General features: G+C 39.0%; 1 protein-coding gene across 1 annotated transcript in view; it reads left to right on the top strand.

Moving 5' to 3' along the window:
• Positions 1-16,710, top strand: part of LOC134639922 (protocadherin-15-like) — a 160,108-nt gene that overhangs the window by 54,658 nt on the left and 88,740 nt on the right. Inside the window, exons 5-13 of the mRNA XM_063491441.1 lie at positions 2,247-2,407; positions 3,403-3,558; positions 4,451-4,570; positions 4,660-4,770; positions 6,783-6,953; positions 9,581-9,689; positions 9,821-9,933; positions 12,931-13,137; positions 15,085-15,219. Of these exons, the coding sequence (XP_063347511.1) occupies positions 2,247-2,407; positions 3,403-3,558; positions 4,451-4,570; positions 4,660-4,770; positions 6,783-6,953; positions 9,581-9,689; positions 9,821-9,933; positions 12,931-13,137; positions 15,085-15,219 (1,283 nt within the window). The remainder of the gene's footprint in view (positions 1-2,246; positions 2,408-3,402; positions 3,559-4,450; positions 4,571-4,659; positions 4,771-6,782; positions 6,954-9,580; positions 9,690-9,820; positions 9,934-12,930; positions 13,138-15,084; positions 15,220-16,710) is intronic.

The following is a 16,710-nucleotide window of genomic DNA, read 5'->3' as shown; positions in this document are numbered from 1 at the left end:
TTGGCCTAACGGAGACACATAATTTTTGGTCCTTGTGATCACAACACACGGATGCATCAAACCTTGACTACTACAGATGAGGAGCGCAGTCATTAATATGAGCATGAAAATGCAGCAGCGGGTATTGTAATTATAATGCAAAAGCTTCCATCGTAACTCCATCTGTGCTCCTTCTTGAGGATCTTCGAGTCTGAGTGACTAATGACTAAATGACTAAACCAGTTTTATGAAATGATAAAGTACAAGATGTTGGGGGCACCAATTAAAAAGCCCATTAAAATACCACCACCCTCTTAAGTTTTACAGCTGGTAGATTAGCAAGGCATGTCAAGGGCTTTTAGTCTCTGCAGAATTTCTATGTATACTTGTAAGTTTGCTAGCTCTAAACTTTAGTCACTTTTTCACACTTTGTCACATTTGAAAATCACTGGATGACGTGATCCATGATGTTAGGTACATGTAAAATGTACTGAATGGGAAAGGGTTGGAATTAAGGTAGTGGTTGAAATGTCAGTAAATGATAATGCATGAACACACTGTCAGATGTAAGGTATGTTTGGTCATTAGCTGAGCTGCGGTACTGTGCTAAAATATTGAGCCAACACCTCATTTCTTTGTGTTTTGCTAGGGACAATACAACATGTGAAATAGGTGCAGGGATTTATTGAAAAGTGCAAACATAAGGAAAAAACAAACGTTTGCACAGTACTCTACTTATAAACAATTAATCTTGTATTGTATATGTATAAAGACAAACTGATTGTCTTAAATACAATTCATGTCAGTCATTTAATATTTCTAATCACAATGCGTAAAAAATAAATTTCTTCAAAATTATCTCACAATAGCAGCTAGCTGAGACAAATCTGAAAAAAAAAACATTCATGGAATGAATGTCCTTAAAAAGAAATCCTATGTTTTATTCAGACAGCTGTCAAAAACACCCCACTGTGCTCTCTGTGCAACTCTGTTCAAGAAGTGTTAAAACTGAGTGATCCATACAGCCACAAAGCAGATAAAGGCAATGGCAGGTTTAGTTTAGACAGCTAGCCATAACAAGGAGAGTGCCATTGTGTGTCTATTGTTGTAATGTTTTAAAGATATGATACATCAAATGTGTTGGTTTAAAAAAGTAAATAAAATAAAAAAAATCGACTTTTGAATCCCAAATGTTGTTAAGACATGGACAGATCTTCTGGGTGTTAATATTTTTGTGGCTAAAACTAGTAAAAGTCGTAGCAGGATCTCATTTCAAAGCTTTTTCAGGTAAAGCAGTGACTCGTGTTTGGTTCTGAATTTGATGGTTGTTTGTGATGGCTGCCACAAAGAATACTCTTACTATGTCACAAGATGTGTGTATCTCTCAAGAACCCAAAAAGAAATGAACATAACTGGTGTAACTGTCACGGCCAGTGCAATGACATTTTCTTTAAAAAAAAATGTTTACCCAATTTCCGTCAGTAAAGTGCCATTTTTCCATATTTGGTGTTTTCAATAAAGCTGTGTTGTGTACATGTTGCTCTAAATAAAACTGCTCAGGGCTTGAGCATCTAGGAGGTGCTGGGGCAGTAGGACGTAGGGTTGGCTGCTAGTTCCTGCATTATTAAGCTTCCAGTATTTTTTTCAAAAATCTAATTTGGCCACTTAGGAGTCAACCAATCCTCAGATTTAACTGGCTTTGCAGGATTTGTCCCAGAGGCTGTAGCAAAGTTTAATTACTCGCTGATTAAAAGCCGTAAAATATAAACCAGAAGGTGACGGTGCTCCCAGGGATGATAATTATCAATTTTAGAGATTTGCCTACATAATATGTGGAATAATCTACAGAGATCTGAGGCAGTATTTTCAGTTATCTAAGGCAGACTTTGAATGTTCATATAAGAGTGAAACTTAAAAGTCATTTTATGTTTTTCTTTGCAAAGTTATTTGAGAAAGGATACCCAATATTAAGCACATGACACATAATAAAAACAAAATTTGTACAGACTGCTGCTGTTAATGTTGGTTGCTGGTTGCCTAATGATGGCCATTTAAAGTTTTATGACCTTCACGTTCCAGCCTATTTGCTTTTAAATATTTTTAAAGCAAAATATTTGACCAGTATGTAGAATGAGTCCTTTAAAAAGCAATTTAATTGCATTTTTTGACAAACCAGTTTACTGCATAGTATAATAAAATATTATTTAAGGTGAAAATCCTTTTACGTCTTAGTCATTGATTTATTTATGACTGCTCTTCATTTATAGGTACAGTTTTGGTGGAAAACATGCAGATAAATGGCCGTGCCCAAGACCCAGGCAGAACCATCTCACTGACGTTGTTGGATAATTATGACTACTGGGTGATATTGGAACCAGCACGGCAAAGACTCTACCTCAACAGCACTGGGCGTTTTCTGGACAGAGATGTGAGTACAGTACTGAGGGTTTATTTCTCAGCTTCCTCTTGCCTTAGTTATGCCAAATCATCAATACAGTAAGAAAATGAACCCTTAGCCATTCCAACAAATATGCTTCTGGGAAACAGATGTATGGATAGATGGATTTAGAATAACACAAGATATGATGTAGCAACAGAGTTGCTTGTAATTTGTGTCACTAGGCCATGGTAATTCACTCTTAGCCTTAAATAAAGTGATTCAATGACAAAAAAAAAACAAAAAAAAAAACAGTCCATGTGTCTGTACAACACATTACAGGTCCTAAGTACATACACACCTGTCTAAATGGTGCAGTAAAGGATCCAAGATGCAGGGTGCATAGTGTTGCTGTCATAGTGAAAAGGTGTTTTAAAGCATGTGTTCAGATCATACGGACTAAAGAGAAGGAGGTGAATGTGGAGCTATTAACAGGAATATGCCATAAATGCATATAGAATAAATAATAATGGAAGTACATGTGTGGGACAAAGCTCTGCAGCTGAAAAGAAGAGAGGCAATGGAGGGAGCTAGTTAGCCGAATTACACTATGTGGAAAGTTGACCCTTGCTGCTAAACTGAGATGAGCGTAGTAAGGGCAGTATGATGAGATGCTGCCTTTCAGTATAGTGTATTTGCACTTTCATCCTTTATAATAGTTTCTTAGTGAATCTTTTATAATAGTTTTCTTACGCTGCATATTCACAAATAAATATTGGGCTGCCCCTGGTAGCCTAAAAAACAATCGCCCTCATTAGGGTTTACCAATACTATCCAAGCATGATAGCTAACAAGCAGATTTCATACTGGAACTGTGTCGCTTTCCACTGTTGTCATTAAGTATGCCTATTGCTCTTTACAAACTGTCAGATACAATGCGCTGTAGGTTATTATGACTCCATTATATAAGAAACATGGGAATTAGAACTCTACAATTTCCACAGTGTTATATAGCATTTTTTTTCTTTCTTGTTATTTGTTTTTAGCCCCCCAACTCCATCAGCACCATCGTGGTTCAGGTGCAGTGCACAAATCAGCTGGTTGGTACTATCATCTTGCATGAGGTACGGATTGTTGTGAGGGACAGGAATGACAACGCCCCTCGCTTTCAGCAGCCACGTTACTATGTTGCAGTAAACGAGGTAAGGGAGCAATTCCTCAAGTCAACGGATCTGTGCCCCTATGCACGAATCTTAAACACAGTGTAGTATCATGCGTTGCTGTTTGCCAGAAATGTTTGATAACTGTGAGGCAGAGTGGGGAAGATTTTTAAATCTAATGCCTATTTCCTTTACATCTGAGACAATTTGTCAGACATTTAAAATAATGGTACGACTCAAATGGCTGTTAGTTAATTGTTTGTTGTTAACAGCGTATTATTCATTGCCTATATTTAGTATTTATGTTTAGGCTTTGATATTTACACCATCTGCAAATCGCATACATCTAGTGAGCACCAGAAAGAATAACCTTTTTTTTTTTTTTTTTAATTCAAATACACCTGCAACACCTGCAGTGATTCAAGATAATGCATCAAATCTTCAGACTTTCTAGTCATATGTTTTTGAGATTAGATGAGAGCTCCCCGCTGAGTTCTAAGCAACCACAACTTCTGTTCTTCGCTGTTCACCCTTTGTGTGCTCTGCATGTTCAAAATTCCTGTCACAGTGTGTTATCATAGCCACGTGCAACTGCCCTAACAGTACAGTGAGTCAGTCTACATTGCTGTCAACTTCCCTGAACAAGATCTCCTGCCCACTGCCTGGTTCTGTGGACTTTGCTAAGGGCTCTTGGGAACAGCAGTGGTTCTCATACTTACTTTTTGTTATTCTGTCAGCAGTGCACGTAAGCTTTCAGACTGCTGCTGACTGCAACATTTTCCCTTTTTTTCCCCATTTTTTGGGGATATTAATGGGATGGAGTGGCAGCAGTAATAGCCATATGAATGTTCTTTCTGCTGTAAGTTGACGTTGTACTCACAGGGGGCTGTTAGAGCTGTTGACTTTTCTTTTTCCTTTGCATATTTTTGTCTAGCTCACACCACCTGGAACAACAATTTTCACTGGCTTCTCGGGAAATAATGGTGCTACAGACATTGATGATGGGCCTAATGGACATATAGAATACAGCATCATTTACAACCCCAGAGACCCGGTACATGGACAGATCACACATCATGATAAGCATCTTCTACACAAATGCAGATTTCTTTATTAATCACAGTTCATGGCTTTCTCTTTCAGGCATCTAACAGAACAGTAGCAGTCAGCAACAGCCTTTCAGGAAGCGTTATTTTGGCAGAGAGACTAAACTACGAGGACAGAACACGGTACCTGGTTTTGGTCCAAGCCAATGTAAGCAAACACATCTGCATACACACACAGCCAATACTGAGTTGAGTTGCATGAGTTCAGATTAACAAATGGGGCCATCACTTATAAATAGGCCATGATTTATAGACGCTTTTGAGTGTGTCTGCCTCCAAAGTGCACTTGAGGTTAAAGAACTTTTGTTGTCACTAAAACCATTTCTCTAAATGTTGTGATATTTTATTTGAATTAGATCAAACTAAATATGAAGCCAGTAGCTTGCTGCTTTGATGAAGTCAGTGTATGCACATTTTGTATTTAATAGAGTATATTCAGGTTGTTCGTGATTCAGTGTTGAGAAGAATGAACGCTCCAGGGTTTCATTGCAGGTTTTTTTTTTTTGTTTGTTTTTTTTTTTTTTTTTGCTTTAAGCTGCCTTCGACATAGTTGGTATACCAGAACAGGTTTGATTTATAATTTATTTAATTATGGATTTTTGGACAAGTGAAGAGGGGGGGGGGGATAATTCTTAATTCAGTATGACTTGCACTGAAGCATTTCTGGCTTCCTCGCCATTCACTCTGAATGTTTGATGTTGTGTGTTGCCTGTCTCACAATGATGGACTGTTGCTTTGATTTAGTTGAGTTACTTACTAGTTACTAATGAAGTGTTATGAAAAGTTTAACTTTTCAGGTGGCAGCGTAGGCACGAGCTGATTTGTGTTGATTCAAATGTTCCAGCACAGGTGGTAGCCAATCACATCAATCAAAGAAACACCCAAGCTGGATCATTCAAAGCCTTCTCGGCCAACATCCAGATCTTAAAATATCGAACCTCTCCCCTGGCAACATGTACCATGATTCATATCATAGTATCTTTTCCTAATTACCCGTTACAGAGCCGCTTTCCCTAACAAGCAGCGATCAAATATAACACCCTATACTGTGAGGTGAAGTGCTGCAGGACAGATAATCATTTAGCACTCAACTCGTCCTCTATTCTCAACATTTCCTGCATGAAAGAGCAAAAGACTCAACTCTTTGGACTGGCGAGAGGTCCCCCTGGGGGATTTCATTTTCTCTTGCAAAAGGATGTCAGAGTAAAGAAAAGGAAGAAGACATGGTATTTACTAGAACTCTGCACTGCTTGTGTCAAGAGTTCAATTATACTGAGAACGTAAATCTTTGAAGTGCTGTGCTGCTCACTTCTCTGGATACCACTCAAGGAAGCAACAGTACTACGGGGGAATCTTTAAGAGTAGTTGCGGCGCTGTCGGTGTTTTATTGTACAGAGCTGTATTTTTGTGGAAGAAAAGATTCTTAATGGATGTTGATAAGTGCTCTTCAGTCTCATTTAAAGTCTGTAAAGTTGCTATGAAACAAAACATTAAGCAGGTCAGGCATCTAACTTTATAAACGGCGAGATAGTGTTAATTGATATTTCACTCAGAGGGTTTAGGTATGAGAAAAGCCATCTATGAAACTTGTGAGTTGAGTTGTATCGAAATATGCAAAGCATTTATAGAAGTAGTATGGCAGTCTCCCACACTTTGACTGTACTTTCAGTCATTTCAGTGCCCAATTCATCCTGCCAGTGTTCCCTGAGTGATTTAGAGATGGTTATTTAAAGTTGTGCAGATGTTTGGAGAAAAAAAATGACACACACCACCTTTAGTATATGGTTCGATACTCATGAGACACCCCGAAGTGATGAAGCTTTTTCTTGTACAGTGAGATATCAGCCCTTTAAAAATTGCCACAGTTGTAGAAAGTGGAAGAAATATGAAGGTGGAAGCTGAAATGCTTTCTGCCATTGCCGAACAGCAGTGAGGCTATCATTTAAAAACATAGCTGGAGATGATGTATGTCTCGATTCAAGTTGTAAAGACTCTGTCCTAAAGAATTAGCGTAAATGCATGACTAAAGCTTGTCAGGGTGTTCAGGTATATTTCAGGAGATTTCAGTATAGACACATGAGACCAAATCATTAAGTAGTTTTGGATTTTTCGGCTGCTTCAGAAAGTTGCTCAATCTGTAGCCATTTGCTTGTCTTCCAGGACCGCGCTCCATACCCCCCTAACCGACTAACAGCTACCACAACTTTGACTGTGGATGTCGAGGATGGAGACGACCTGGGTCCCATGTTCCTGCCTTGTGTTTTAGTGAACAACACTCGTGACTGCAACCCCCTCACCTACCGTGCTGCTATCCCTGAATTCACTGAACCGGTAAGAGCCGGGCAGACAGGCAAGTGTGAACACACTGCTATTCCACAAGGTCATTTTAACAGATTTCCAACTGCTAATATATGCATGTTTATGTTTTCATGCATGGAGGCTGGGTTTTTACCCGTCATTCTGTATGTGTGCATATGCACAGTATACATGCTATTCATATTTGTGAGACATTTGTGCCATATGTTCACATTCTTGTTATATGTTAATCTATGTCACGCCTTTTAAATACCCTAATTGCCTGATTATACCTTGTCTTTGCCTCCTCACCTGAAGGCAGAGTACAATTTGCAGTTTATTACTGCATTTTGTTTTCCATTGTACTCGCAAATTAATCTGAAGCATGAGATGACTTGGGATCACATCTAAAAACCATTGGGGGGAAAAAAGAGAGGAAATTCATATAGAACAGAGGTGGCGAGAGCAACTAGTGCACCAACAGAATTTATGTTAGTCTATACATGATCAGTTGTTTATTTATAAAACATATTTTATATTTGCTGTGTATCTCCATGCATGTAATAGTCATTAGAATGAACAAAAGTGAATCAAGCTGTGGTTTCCTCAGAGGAAGGTAGAAGCGCTCCTTTTATTTTGGACCTTTTTGTGTTGTGGTTAGCTTAAATATCCCCCCATTTATATGGCCATGAATGTGAATCTGCTTTCCAGTAGCCTACTCTTATTCCTGTATATGGTTAATGTTTTTCTTGTTATTTTAAGTATAATTTTCCTAACCAACACACTTATAGTTGGACCAGCTGCATTGTGAGGAATTATCGGATTCATTTAGCTCAGCTCAGGCAGTTGTGAGGAAACGGTTTCATCAAGTATGGCTTAAGTGTACTGTGGTGACATGTTCTGAACATGAGAGATGAATGGAATCAAATTATATTGAATGGAGGCAGAGTGTGACACTAAATAACACAAAAGCCTGCAATAAAGACACAGTGGGATATATATATAGATGGGTATTAAAAAAAAAAAAAAAAACACCCCAAAGTTGCAGTTCTTATTTAGGGTGGCATAGTGAGTCACAGTTGTTTGTCCAGACCTTCCATTGATAGTTTGTAATTTATTATTTATGATAAAAGGTTTTCAGACTGTTATGCAAGACACGACAGCACCAGCTACACAAACCAAAGCTTTTCATCATCTGTTTAGCAGTTTTTTTCCTCCTATGAACACAGCATGGGTTCACCATACCTCCTTACCCTTTACTGTCGATATACATGCTTATACGAATTCTGATTTGGTCTCTGATTGTTTTTGTTTTTTTCTCTTTCTTTTCTTAATTTTTGGGGGGGATTTTGTAGTGTAACACTAACATGTCTGTCCACTGGGAGATTTGTCTTCTCATAATTGATGAGTGTATTGTAATTAATCACAATAGCTAGACAGACATTATTAAGTTGATCTGTATTTATTTTTTGCCCTGGGGGGATATAATGTGGGCTCTGGAGTCTCCCTGGATAATGACTGCTGAAGGAGGGTATTATAGCTAATCATCATTGTGCAGAGCTAGGGGGATTTGATTTAGCGCACCTCCAGACATTGTAAAAGCGAGAGGGTTGGTTGGGGAGGGGTGTAAGGATTACTCCAGAGCTGATGGATATAAATATACCCCCTCAGGGAGGGATTCTTCTTCCAATGAGCTGTTAGCCATGTGCCTATCTACACTAAGGAAGTTTAGCAGTGGCCCCTTAGCATACACGCACATACTGTGTCAGCCATATGGAGGCATTTTGCATGAGGAAAGGTATTCTTAAATGTGATGTGCTAAACATATTCCCACTTAACCATATGTTGATGCAAATGCATAAAGGCAAAGCCAAGGTAGTTAGTGCTGATGATGTATGAGTGTGCATAAGCGGGGGAAATTATCCTAAAGCACCACTAGCAGATTATCTTTTATGTCCAACACTATCAGGTACATTTAGATGCATGGAAATAAGAAATCTATAAGCTTTGGTTCATTGTTTTCCTTACAATGAGCATGTTATTGTGCTTACCAACAAGCTTACTGAAGTATATAGCCAGCAGGTTATATACTTTTTCTAAAGGTGAGAAGAAGAGTTGATACTATCAAAATGTGGGGAAGGAACACATGGCTGTAGCTTTCTACATTTGTAGTGTTATTCACTAGAGGCGCAAGTGAAAAGCCAGCAAGGCACCGCACTGCACAATAACGGCAGTTCTCCTATCAGTTAACATTAATAAGTGCTATAGTGCATAAGCAGGTGGAACTGAGGCGACGTCTAATCACAGCAGCTCTGCTTTAAGGCAGAAAGCACTTTAATGCTGAAAGCATAGAGAGCTTCTCTGGAGAATGCTGTTTTTATGTGGAAGAGCAGAGTTGCGAGGACTGTGCAAAACATCACATAAGATTATACAGCAATCAAAATATTGATATAGAGCACACAGAAAACTTTCTGGGGCAGATCTTTTTTTTAAGAGGAATTTTCTATTGCAGAACAGTTTCCGGGGTTTTTTTGTGGCTCTGCATAAAAATGCAGTCAGAGTTATTTTAGGTGATCCGTGCAACAGTGAGATCTAGAGGAAATTAATCAATTTGCATTTTGATTATGTTGCTGTATTGTTGACTCACCCATCCCTTGTTGCAGAGCAAACTGAACCCACTGAATGTTACCCCTCCGATCCGTGCTGTGGACATGGACCGAAATATACAGCCCCCAAGTGCCAGACCAAACATTCTCTACTACATCCTGGTTGGTAGGTTCATCACGTATTTCCATTGATTTTTACACTTTTAATGTCTTTGGCTGAGCTGATGCCATGATTTTCCTTTTTAATATTTCTTCTGGGGTTGATTCTACCATAAATGTTATTGTTTTATATTGCAGGTGAACCAAACACATATGCAGCATATTTCTCTTTGAACAAAACCACTGCAGAAATGCGCGTCCTGCAGCCAATCAGCCGGGACTTGTATCAAACATTCACATTAGTCATCAAGGTAAAGTATAAAAGCACATTTGACTTATTCATTCCTTAATAGTTGAATTGTTGGAATCTGCCCACACCTACACAGTTCTTGAGAAATCTCATTAAACTTAACCTCAATACAAAGCCTGTTCATTACATTAATGTAACAGTGCAGTGTAATGTTAGTAATTACGACAAATTGCATTTGCAAGAATTTGCAGTAAATTAGTGTCAACTTTCAGACATGCGCAGTCCTACAAGGATTGTTAAAACATTTACCGTGATAGAGCCTCATTGTCTGTTTCATCAGCTAAAGGTAAAATATTGATTGCTCTTCTTCCTTCACATTAGGCAAACAACACTACTTTATTCAAGATTTCAATTCTCTTCTATTTTTAATGGGCTTTTGCAAGATTAAGTTTGACTCATGTCTTAAAAACTTTAGCGTGCACCCTTACCTGTTCTACCCAGATAACCTCTGTCCTGAAGGCCATTAACCTTATCTTTAGCTCCTTAGGAGATGGGGGTGAAAAATATGTTATGATTTATGGACTTAGCAGGACAGGCTGCTGTGCCTTCATGAATCTTAATTTAGAGCATAGTCAGGGATTGCCTATGTGCTGCTGGTGCAGCAGTGCAGATGAACTTTCCATCTACCCATCACTAACCTCTAGACACCTCTGAGCAGTGTGTAACGTGCTATTTACTGGGATAGCTGGGGAGCAAAGAGATGAGAGGAAGCGCTGATTTCCACAAGAGGAAGGGAGGCTGATCATATGAGAAGCTTTCTGCATGTCTTTGGGATGATTGTGCATAGCTTGAGGAAAGGAGACGGTTCAAAGGGGAAGGAGGAAAAGACCAAGAGAGATAGAGAGAGAGATGTGTCTGGAAGATGGTAGATGGAGCCTCATCTACCTGATTCATGTACAGGGCAAGGAATGATTATTCTAGGATTCAAAGGAGCAGGTGAGTAAGAATTAGACTTTGGTGCCTTGAAGGTTCTGCATAGTTAATGCTTTAGGTAAGGTAACAGTTAAATAAGCAGGAGCCTATTTTAGACAACATGTGCTTTGTGTTTTAAAAGTCATCATTGATGTTGACTTAGGTACGTCTACTAAGGTGACTGCGGTGAGATTAAGCCAAATGTCAAAGGCAGACGTGACGGCTTGGTGAAAGTAAGAGAATGAAGAAATGGCACTCTCAGGATGAGGGAATCAGGACACTGGAATCAAAATCGAGTGAAAAACAGTGAATTTTGTAGCAGGCATCTCCTGCAGGCATGTGGGTTGTAGCAGTGGAGAGCAGGACATTTAGCACTGGCTTCCTGAAATAGGGACACTGCTAAAGAGCTAAATCATGAGGGAACACTGTAATCCTACAAACAGTTTTGTTTTTTTTTTTCTTTTCTCTCAGGCAAAAATATATGTGCGCGTGTGAATGTTGAAGCGAGAACATCTAGACACACACGTTATGGCTGTCAATGACAGCATTTTTGTTTTTTCCCTCAGGCGTTTGTGTGAGCAGATTGGATCTCTGGGTCAGTATAGTGCTGGTGTTCTTATTATCACTTTGATAAGGGGATAAGTAGAAGATGTTTGGGGAAGAGAATCTGACATGAGATTGTGATTGAAATAATAACAGGTATGAAACTCAGCTGGAGGGAAGCTCAACTGAATATGCTACAAGTGTTTTTTTTTTTTTCTTTTCCCCATAGTAAGCTATACACATAAGGCAGTAAACATGAAGCCATGGGGAACCTGCAGTTTACAATTTTGCAGTACAAGCGCTTACATTTCTTACAATTGGCACTCTGCAACACAAGCCCAGTGAAATTGCGCTAATGTGCTGAATTAGTTCCAGGTCATGGCCTAAACTGATGTTCCCTTAGTCCCCCACTCCTTCTGTATTTTCAAAGCCTTAATGTTTCTGAAGCATCCCAGTGTGGGTGGCAAAAGTGACATATGTACTTAGGAGGCGAAAGATTGTAGTGACAGCCTGACCAGACCGCATTCATTAAGTTTCGTCTTACTGGGATGTGGCAGTGTCAGATTCGACTCTAGTGTAAGTTCAGCTTCATTAGGTTTTTGTGCAGTTTGAATGGCTGAGACAACATACTGATTTATGGAAATGTACCATGTTACTAAAGTGGCCATGTCACCCACCAGCTGTGCAGCAAAATGAAGTGGAAGGATTGTTTACATTGTTGTGATTGTTATGGATTCCTCTAGTTTGCTGTGTGTTTCTCTGTACATGGCACAAATGCAAACTGATTTTGGATGCAGGTTCATGTTTCACTTGTGCATTTCTTGGAGATTTTACAGCTCTGGATTTATCTTTCCAGTTTTAGTTTGTAAACATTTTAATAGCTTAAGAGGACATATTGATTTTATGTAATGGGAACTAGATTTTTCAAGATTTCTATTTTCCCACCTCACTCTTTCAGTGGTCTTGTAACAGAACATTTCTCTAAGCTCTGTTCCATAGCTGAGTGCTGCATGTCTGTTTTTGGTTGAGGATATTGACATGCTGAATAGATGAGCTGTAAATGGGGATTTTATTATATCAGACTGTTCCGTAGTTGATTCAGAAGACAGAGAACCTTTACAGAAAAACAGGGATTTTTCACCTTCAGCAATGCAGACAGATTTGGTATGAGCCTTTTTAATAGTGAAGTGGTTAATTTTGGCATTGAATCAGCTCGTAATATTCCCAAGAGCCTCCTTCTATCACTGGTCACTGATTTGACAGCAAAGGAGTGCCACTAATTGCAGTCCCTCTCCTACAAAGGATGGTATTTCCGTTAAATGCCCCGGTAATTACTAAGTTCTAATCCTAAATGGACCCCTGATTAAATTTAGTCAATATAGCTTTTTTATAATTGAAATGACACTCAGAGAAATTATGCCTTTCTATTTCTGTGCCTGCATGAGAGTTGGAACAGCATAACTTTCCAGTAGAGTAGTCTTGTTGATATGGTATTTTCCACAGAGTGACTTTCACCCTTGTTCTTTCTTTTCCCTCTCCCAAGGCTGAACAGGATAATGGTCATCCCCTCCCAGCATATGCTAAAGTCATCGTTGAAATCTTGGATCAGAACAACCAGGCACCGTATTTCCAGTTTGCTACCTATCAGGGCTATGTGAGTGAGTCCTCCCCAGTTGGTACGACTATCTCAGCCAGTGCCAACCTTACCGCCCCCCTGGGAATCGTCGCTTTGGATAATGACATTGAGGAGGTACGGAGAGAAAGAGAGGCTTTATCAGCCTTAGCTCACTGTCGCTTACTCTTTAAAGATGCCCATCCATGCATGTGTGCATACAAACACAAAGTACTTGTAGTGCATTGATTAAATATTGAGCACAGAGCCACATTTATTCATGTGCTTGTATCGTGTACTCACAGAAAATAACATGTGCATGAGTCATTGTCCTGCTTTATTTGTTTTGTTGTTACAGCTGGCTCCTGGTGTTACACCTGTAGGTAAAAGGGCTGATTTTAAATGCTGTGGCACGCACAAACTCACACACGCACTCAAACCCACACAATGTTATAAAGGGATGTCCTGATCCAGTTTTGTGCTCTAATCTTTGATGCAAATCATTTTAAAGATTGACTAGCTTTTGATGCTGAGTTTAATCCAATATTCATGTTTTCCTGCATAATGCAGCTGCAGTGTGTACGCTTAATAACTTAAAGTGGGCCTGTGCTGGGCCTCTGTTATCAGTAAAGGAAATTGAATTCAGAGATTTGGCTTAATAGTTCTGCTTTAAACCTGCAACATGGCTTCAGCTGGTTTCTTTCTAATGTGATATGATGGCCAAAGATTTAAAAATACATGTATATATAAGAAACATTTCCTTGCTTGATTTCCACTTCAAACAAAAGGTTAAATGCATTCCTTTTAGTTGTATGTATTTTGCCCACTCGCTTTACCTGATCTGGCACAATGTCAATGCGAATCTCATTCATTTAAACTTCACTCCATGTAGCCAATACAGATCAGTACTGCTGTTTCCCTTTTACCAAAACTGATTTGGGACATACCTACTTTTAATGCATGCATCACACTGTGAAAAGTAAGAATACATTCAGAGCACTCATCACTGCTGGAGACATTCTCAGCGTCTAATTACCAACTTCATAACCCTGCTTTGGATTTGAAAAAAAACTCCAACTATTTCCAGCAGAATTCCTCTGCTTTTTACTGCAGAATTGCACAAAGGATCAATTAAATGGTAATCGGGTCTCCTGTAATGATGTTGTACATCAATCAAGCTGATGTATTGACCTTTGTACTGGAATTATAGTGTGTTTGGAGTGTTTTGCTTTGATTGGAGTGTCTTCTTTAATGTGCAGATTGCTGTTTCTGCATTTCTTAAATCAAAACTTTACAAATTGATTCTTCCGTGTGGGGTGTTAACCATTTCTTTGACAGCTTACAAAGTGTGCGCGCATGTGCATCCACCTCAGTGGAGAACACTAACTCACTCACTGCGCTGTTAGACTCGCACAGTGACACGCAGCTAAAACAAATGATTACTACCTTTAGTTCATCTTTCAATATATAGCAAGTCTTTGCAGAAGATTAACACATCAAAGTGGAAACAGAGATAACAAAATCAATAAGCCACCCAGTCCCGATGTTTACCAAACTCTCTTAAGAGGACTCATTGATGGATGTGAATCGAAGCCGACTTGCAGCAGTGGACCACAGTTTTATTTGTTAACACAGCAGTGATGACGCATCGTTATCAAAATGGCTCTCTTTCAAAATGTTTCTCAAGCTTTTCGTTTTCATCTGGAAACCTTAAACCAAAAGCTGAAAACCCCATATTCTGCCTGCTTAATTTTTCCCCCCTAAAGGAACAGGTGTAGTAATTAGTAAAGACTCCTTTCTATTGCTTTCTTGATACAGTCACATTCATAAAGATGTGGGGTTTTTTTGAGTGTTTCATTCATGTTAAAAAGACATTGGTTTATGGCTCATTGCCTTCTTCTCTATTTTCTCTAGAAAGATGGGTGACCTGCCAACAGATTACTTTTTCCAACTCTTTGGCAGATCAAAATGTACCATTTGATAGGTTTCTCAGCCCCACAGCTGCGGCCTTGGAAAAAAAAATGATGAAACAGTCATGTCACCATGGCAACATGTTTCTTTTTTTGTATATCTTTCTTTCGGAAGACAAAAGACCCCATGGTGACGATTACCCTGGATGACTACACCATGATCTTCAGCCTGACCCCAACTGGGATAATCCGCTACCTGAGGCTCCTCAAACCTGTGGACCGGGAGAAGCAGATGGCCTATACTTTCACGGTAGGCCCACAACTCAGTGTAGCTATCTGCACAACTGCACTCGAGCACTGTGACCCACATCTTCCATTTTGTGTATTTAAATAGAAGTTCAAGATTAGCCATGTACCAAGAGGCACTTGGAGATACAAAGCTGACCTGACACTTCCAGAGCAATATGACCTTTATTAGTGGACCAATAGCAGTGAAGTGAGGCAGTTTGTCCACTTATACATTTCCATCCAACAGTGAACCAGAGGCGCATCAGTTTTGTATGCTCAGTAAGATTTGTGGTGCATGTTTATTTTAATGTTATGTAACAATGCATAGATTTTAATACTATACACAGAAACTGTAACGTGAGAAACATTGGAGGGGTGGCAAATCCCAGATAAATCAGAAACAAAATCAAGTAGCTTATTGATCAGGTTAACATCATCCATGAAGCAAGAAAAACATCCTGCAAATACAGAAAACTCCAATAGAGAGTTGTACTCTGAAACTTGAAAATAGCCATGAAATGTTAAACTGATGATCCATTCATATTTTATCTTTAATCTTTTGTGTGCTTAGTGTTATTAACTATACATGTAGAATTATCCTGTTACTAAGTAATGATCTGCCCATTAATAATTAGTATTTCACCAAAAGTTAAATTGTACTAGAACTGTAATAGTTCTCTTCTTGCTATTTCTCTATTCCCTTTGTTCTTCTTTATTTGTTATAGATTTCTCTATTACTCTTGAATGTAGTCAGGTATATGGTATATGAATATGCTCCTTAAGTTACTTGTGTTTAAATGATTTTCTTGTCTTTCTCAGCCTTCTTGCATTGCACACCACTTCCTAAAACTGTAAAAACAAGACAAAATGCTTCTGGCTCTCAGATCATAATCAAAATATTGTTTGCACTGTCCATGTTGGCTTTCTTGTTTCTTCTTTTCTTCTTTGACTCACAATACAAGTCATTCAAATTTTATTGGAACCCTGTAATTTGTATATCATATGAAATGGTTCAGTCTCACTGAGCTCCACAGCTATGTTTTATGTGATGTTTTCATTGCTATTAATTTCACATTAGCAGTCTGGTTCACCAATTTTAACTGTTTCAGCTTAGAGAGGTAGCAACTTGTTTATCCAGGGGTATTAGCAAACCAGCAGTGATACTACAGCAAGCTTGCTGGAAATGTTTCCCCAGGGACCGCAGAAGTTTGAACTGGGATGATTTGGTGTGCTGTTGATTTTGGTGTAGCGCTGGATTTGGTTGAGTTGGTGAAAGTGCTTTGGACATCAGCACCAGCGGCATATGAAGGAATGTTTTATTTATTATGTGTGTGCGTTGTTGACCCTTTTGTGCTATGTGTGCTCAGCTTTATTTATCCACTTTGGTTTCTCTCTGGTTTGGAGTATGAGAAGCTTAAAAGCTGGTAAGTGCTAAGAATGCTTTTGAGCTCAAGATCCATTCTGACAACACTTTACAGAGAAGCTGAGAAGCTGTCAGTTGTGGGTTGATTGT

This window comes from Pelmatolapia mariae, linkage group LG13 (assembly GCF_036321145.2).
Source record: "Pelmatolapia mariae isolate MD_Pm_ZW linkage group LG13, Pm_UMD_F_2, whole genome shotgun sequence".
Lineage (NCBI taxonomy): Eukaryota > Metazoa > Chordata > Actinopteri > Cichliformes > Cichlidae > Pelmatolapia > Pelmatolapia mariae.
Note: the sequence above shows the minus strand (reverse complement) of the source record. Positions and strands in the feature narration are given on the sequence as shown.